Here is a 6,000-nt window from a genome sequence, read left to right as displayed (position 1 = left end):
GGCAGTGCACATTAAAAACACATGAAAGAACATCAATGATACTGCAAAGATCCCCTGACCAGTTCTTCCATACGTGACATTTCCACTTAATAAGGATCAGGTTGTCGGAGATGCAGAACACCCTCTTGAGGGACTGGGGGTGGGGGAATTTTTTTGAGCTGCAGCGCTGGATCAAGAATTAGTCATGGGCCAGGTGGGGGTGCTGGCCTGGCCAGAGGAGTGGTTGGCCCCAGGCAGGGATCTAGTGGGTTGGAAAGGTTTCTAAGCTAGGGTTAGGAGAGCCCGAGGAAGAAGATCCTTGGGGAGCTCCTAGTGGGATAGACAGAATTGGTTAGGAATAACTTTCTGGCGCTAAGAGCTGTTTGACAGTGGAAGGGATGACCTAAGAAGGTGCTGAGCTCTCTCCTTCGTTGGAGGTGTTTAAACAGAGGTTGGGTGATCAACTGTCAGGGATTCCTTAGCTGCAGCAGGAGGGTTGGGCTAGGTGACCCTTGGTGTCCCATCACATCCGATAATACTATGTGATTTCTGCGCTCTCCACACACACACACACACACACACACCCCAGTCTCTGCAGAAGTTGCAATCAAAGCTCCAAAATCCAAACTGCCAACTTTGCAGAACAGCATTAACTATGGCTCCACCCCCAGCAAAATAACCACACACATAAACAGGCATATCCTTGTACTTCCATTTTTAATAGATTTTTTTTTACAATATATCTCTCCATTTGCATATATCCACTGCATCTATATCTTCTTTTCCTTAAAATACACATTAAACCAAACAAGAATAAATCTAAGGGGTTGCTTTTAATAATGTTAAACCAAAAACGGAGGGCCCCCCTCCATAAGTGATTAGATTTCATGACGCCAAAATAAAACAAAACAAAGGAAAATTAACAACCACCCATTTCAAATGTTTATGTCAAAAAAAAAGAAAAGAAAAAAAGAGAGAGAGCTATGTTTGAATGTCGGTGGTTTCTTAACAAGATGCAATTCGACACACACAATAATTGTTATAGGCACAATTTATTCTCTTTCCCCTCCCTCATTCAAATCTGGGATTTTGCATTTTCCTATGGATTTCTGATGAACTGGGATGTTAAAATACTTTAGTTCAATTCATAACCTGCCTCTTCACACTGCTGTTCTAGTAAAAAGGAAGCTCATAAATATCTTTAATTTTATTTTTTATTTTTGAGGTGTGGGGCAGAAAAATGTGAAGAGCAGCCAATGTAAGGCAATGGCAGAAGTCATCTTCGTCACTGGAAGTTCCAGAAAGAAGCGGGGTTGAAATCCACGGTGCTCTTTACTGGCTCAAAACCCCCTCACTGGATGTGGGGAACAAGGACTGCACAGGGGCCAGTCCCATCCAATCCATTTGCTTTTTATAGGCCACATGGAAACCTATCAGCCAATCAGAAATGGAAGTGAGGACAGCAGCCATGACAGAGACAATGAGAAGCCTTTTGTACATACCATGACTCTGCGGAATGGGTCTTTTTTTTGGGGGGGGGTGTTGTTGAAAGGGAGCAGGGGGAGAGAGAATTAAAAAGAAAAAAGGAGCGGAGATTCCAGCCGTTGCGTCTCTGACGAGTCCCAGTACCTTTCCAACAAGTTGCTCCTCCTGCAACTGACATCCTCAAGAGGTCAAAAACGTTTCACGAAAAGTGATCCCTGTGAATCTCTTTGGATGCAGCCTGGGTGGAGCTCCACAAGATCCCTGCTATTTTGCGGTAGCTGACCCTGACGCACCCCTGATATGCTTAGCAAGACGACACACAGTTGGGGGAAAACAGCTTCCCAAAGAGTCACCTTTCCTAAAACAAAACAAAAACCCCAACCCTGATATTGTGGGTTGTGTACATGAGAGATAATGCGCTTTGAGCAAAGATCCACCCTGGAATGGGAGAAGGCTGTGGCCCAACACGTATTGTTGGACTCGGCCCCAACCCAGCAAGGTGGATGGTCCAGGATGATGGGAGTTGTAGTCGAAGAACACCTGGAGGACCCCGAAGCAGAGCTCCCGCTGTCGAAGGGAAGACTTCCTGCAGCTGTGTCTTCCCATTCTCAGGGAGCGTGTCCTGCCCAAGCACCATCTTTTGCGGCATCTCAAGCCAGCAAGGTTCCAAGCCACATTCCTCCAGCCTTTCAATACAGGCTCGTCCCAGAACAATCCTTTCCTTCTCATTGCCTCTCCAGCCACTGCCGCAATCACCTTCCTTTCACTCAATGAAGTCAAGGAGAAACCTGCCGCCGCCTTAAAATATTGTCACGAAAACTACAGCATGAGTTTTTCCCCCGTGGTGCGCGCTCTGCCCTTGGGGAGAGGCAATGCTTTTTGGGCAGAGTGTCTGCTTGCCAAACAGGGCCGGCTTCCTTGCTATTCCTGCTCACCCAGCTCCACTGTTCCTCAGAGACTCCAGAAAGAGACATCGAAGCAGAGGAGAGAGGTCTCTCGCCAGCATGGCAGAGGGCAAAGGAAATTAGAAAAATAAAGCTAGCGACTTGGGGGCAAATGTGCAAGACCCTTTTCTTCCTGCCACACACAAGCACCTTGCCTTTCATGCAAGTTTGCCCTTGGAGGGGAGAAGCAACTCCTTCACCCCGGCTCCCCCTCCCAGGACAAGAGATTAAAGCCCATTTATTTCACCCAAGAGGTTTTCCCTGCGCATTCCACATTTGGGAGGAACTGTGTGGTTATTGCTGTGTGAAGCCAGACGGGTTGATTCGCTCATCGCTCAAGAGCTGGACCCATCCTGCACTGCCAGCATTCAGAGTGGAGGGGAAGAGAACCCCCACCGTCTGCCTCCGTCCCCCTTCCAGATGCCATCTTGGAAGAAGCGCCTGTCCCTTTAATCGTGGCTCCTCGCAGAGCAACCGGGACAACATCCAGGCCACAACTTCTACGTCACAGGCAAGAAGCCGTGGCTGCCAGCAGCATGAGAGCATCTAGTGGAAAAGCAGGAGTGTCGCTGTCTCTCACCAAGGGTCTCCTCCAGATTCCTCCTCTTCCCTCGGCTGGGGTTGCAGCCAGCTTTTCAGAGGGGAGGGGGGAAAACCCCCTAAGCAGCAGCCTAGAGGATTCCTCCAGCCTCGTTGTACTTCCAGATTCCTCCATTGCTTCCTTGGCCAATCCAGTTGTCATGGGCCAGACCCGCTTTTGAGTTTGAAATGACGCTTCGACCAGTCCATTTCAGTTCCTTGTTCAGCTTATATAAGGAGGGGCGAGTGGTGGTGGTGGGGAGATGGCAAGAGGGTGGGGTGGTAGCCAGAAGAAGGCCTGGCATCTCTTCCTTTGGGGGAGGTCTTCGTTCCCTCTTGCTCCCCCCATATCATTCTTCCGAAATTCAGAGAAAGTAAATACTGTTCCACAGACATGCTACAATAGAAGTGCATACATAACTCGAGGTGACGCGCAAAGGTGCTCCAGAGAGAGAGTGCGCCCCTTTTCTCCTTGGAAGTGCGCTTTTTGCTTTTACAGAATCTACATCGGGGCGGAAAGTTGACTGACTGGCTGGCTGCCCGCGGAGTGCACATAAACGGAAGCAGAAGGGACCCCCCCTTTTCCTTTCTCTGGTACCCGCTCCGGGCGAAGGACGCTCGCCCCCACGGTTCCTACGGGCAAGGACCATCCCCGCTCCGAGCTGGAAAAGAGCCTGTGGTTAAACGTTCCAGGGGCTCGTCGATTTGTTGGGGTAGTTAATGGCAAGGCTAAGAGCAGCAATGTTTTTCAGGGCCTGTTTGGGAAAGAAAAGGAGAGTTGAGCATCAAGGCTTGATGGGTTTCAGCATATTCCCATTCAAGGATATTTCTCCGGAGAAGAGGAGACTGGAATATGATATGAGAGCCGTTTTCAGATACCTGAAGGGCTGTTTACATGGAAGATGGAGCCAGCTTGCCTTTTGCTGCTCCGGAAGGCAGGATCTGAATCAACGGATTCAAATACGATAAAGGAGATTCTAACTAAACATTAGGAAGAACTTTCTAATGGTATGAGCTGTTTGACAACGGAGTGGGCTCCCCCAGAAGACGGTAGACTCTCCTTCATTGGAGGTTTTTAAGCAGAGGTTGGATGGCCACCTGTCAGGGATTCTTTACCTGCGATTCCTGCATCGCAGGATCCTTGGAGTCCCCATCCAATTCTACTGCTTTATGATCCTAAGAGCGTAAGAAAAGCCCTGCTGGTTCAGACCAATGGGCCATCTAGTCCAGCATCCTGTTCTCACAGTGGCCAACCAGATGCCCCAATGGGAAGCTTGCAATTGGGACCGGAGCACAAGAGCAGCCCTCTCCCAACCTGTGGCTTCTGGCAACTGGTATTCAGAAGCAGTCACTGCCTCTGGCCATGGAGGCACAGCACAGCCATTCTGCTTGAATAGCGCTTTTCTGCTTTGCGAGCAACACGGGGGCACTCTGCCTGTGCCCACCACCAATCACAGGGCCTCAAGGGCAATGGCAGGTGCAAAGCTCAAGGGAATCGCCAAGCACGCAAAATACAGTGGTATACCTCAGGTTAAGAACTTAATTCGTTCTGGAGGTCCGTTCTTAATCTGAAACTGTTCTTAACCTGAGGTACCACTTTAGCTAATGGGGCCTCTCACTGGCGTGCAATTTCTGTCCTCATCCTGAGGTAAAGTTCTTAACCTGAGGTACTATTTCTGGGTTAGCAGAATCTGTAACCCGAAGCATCTGTAACCCAAAGCGTCTGTAACCCGAGGTACCACTGTAGTCTTGCGAGGACAATGGGTGAGAGAGCGCTTCCCTACCCCGCCTCTCTCCAATTTCATGGCACTGTTCTAAACAAAAGGATTTTTGCCGGGGAAGTCATAACTTTGTTGACGAAGGGGCAGCAGTGTGCCTATGTTTCATCTGGGCACAGGGCACAAAATACTGATGTAACACACACCTCAAGCTAAATGGAAGCAGAAGGTTTGGGGAGCATACCCCCAAAAAGGCAGGTGGGAGAGTGAGGCAAACAAGAAGAAAAGGAGATTGACTTTGTGCCCTTTTTATGAACCTCCCAGAGGATTCTGGGAACCACAGGAAACCAGATGCTGGACCAGATGGGCACATCCCAACAGGCTTCCACTTGTATCAGGGACAGGGGGACCCTGAAGATGTTGCTGGCCTACAACTTCCATCACCCCCTGGGCCCACTGGGGCCATGCCAGCTGGGGCTGATGGGAGTTGGGAGCCCAATGTCATCTGGGACTGGCAGAACAGCCCCACCCCGACCCCTGTCCAGACACCAGTCGGACTCAAACTAAATCTGCTTCAGATTTAGAAGTCACATCACGTGTCCAACTGTTTATTCTCATGGTGGACCTGACTTTTGAGTTTCTAAATTTGTCTTCTTTTGGTAAAATAATGTGAATTATCTCAGAGGAGACAAGAGCCTCCTCTGGTCTTATGAGAACGATGCCCAATTAAAAGGCTCCCAAGAGCTTCACCCCTCCCCATTCCTAATACTTTCTGTCTCCCAGTGGAATGTCTCTCCCTTGCCCAAACTCAAAGCTCTGCTCTTTTGTCTCAAGAGTCTCCAGGGCACAGCAATTAAGGCAAACCCGTCTCAAAAGCAGCCTCTGCTGAAGAAGAAGTTTGGGGACAGGAGGGGAGATCAGCAGGGGCTCCTGGAGGTTTTACCTGCGCTGTACAGCGGTGGAGATGGTCTTCCGTATTTAAGGCAAGCAAGTAATCCTGCAGAGATCCAAGTTCCTAAAAGCAGAGAGTGTGAATGAGAGCTAGGAGCAAAATCCAGGAACAAGCTTTTGCAGCGAGTGTGTTTTCATAATGGCATTGCATGAGGGAAATAAACTAACTCACCCATGGATCCCAACATACAGAACAAGTTTTGTAACTTCATTTCAAAGGTACGTTTTGGGGGGGGGGTTTGGGAGGGAGGGGAGGGAGGGACTAGAAACTGATCCTGAATTGCAAAATGCTTCAACAGGACCAGAGTGCCCTTTTCAAACACGCTTTGAGAACAGCGTTAAAA

General features: G+C 49.2%; 1 protein-coding gene across 2 annotated transcripts in view; it reads right to left on the bottom strand.

The window, feature by feature from the left end:
* Positions 1–677: 677 nt before the first annotated feature.
* Positions 678–6,000, bottom strand: part of ZZEF1 (zinc finger ZZ-type and EF-hand domain containing 1) — a 74,948-nt gene continuing 69,625 nt past the window's right edge. For both annotated transcript variants that reach the window (XM_077919531.1, XM_028708684.2), the window contains exons 54-55: positions 5,649–5,720; positions 678–3,742 (exon numbers count right to left, since the gene is read on the bottom strand). In XM_077919531.1, the coding sequence (XP_077775657.1) occupies positions 3,668–3,742; positions 5,649–5,720 (147 nt within the window). In that variant the 3' untranslated portion in view covers positions 678–3,667. The remainder of the gene's footprint in view (positions 3,743–5,648; positions 5,721–6,000) is intronic.

This window comes from Podarcis muralis, chromosome 15, assembly GCF_964188315.1.
Source record: "Podarcis muralis chromosome 15, rPodMur119.hap1.1, whole genome shotgun sequence".
In the NCBI taxonomy this organism is placed as follows: domain Eukaryota; kingdom Metazoa; phylum Chordata; class Lepidosauria; order Squamata; family Lacertidae; genus Podarcis; species Podarcis muralis.
Note: the sequence above shows the minus strand (reverse complement) of the source record. Positions and strands in the feature narration are given on the sequence as shown.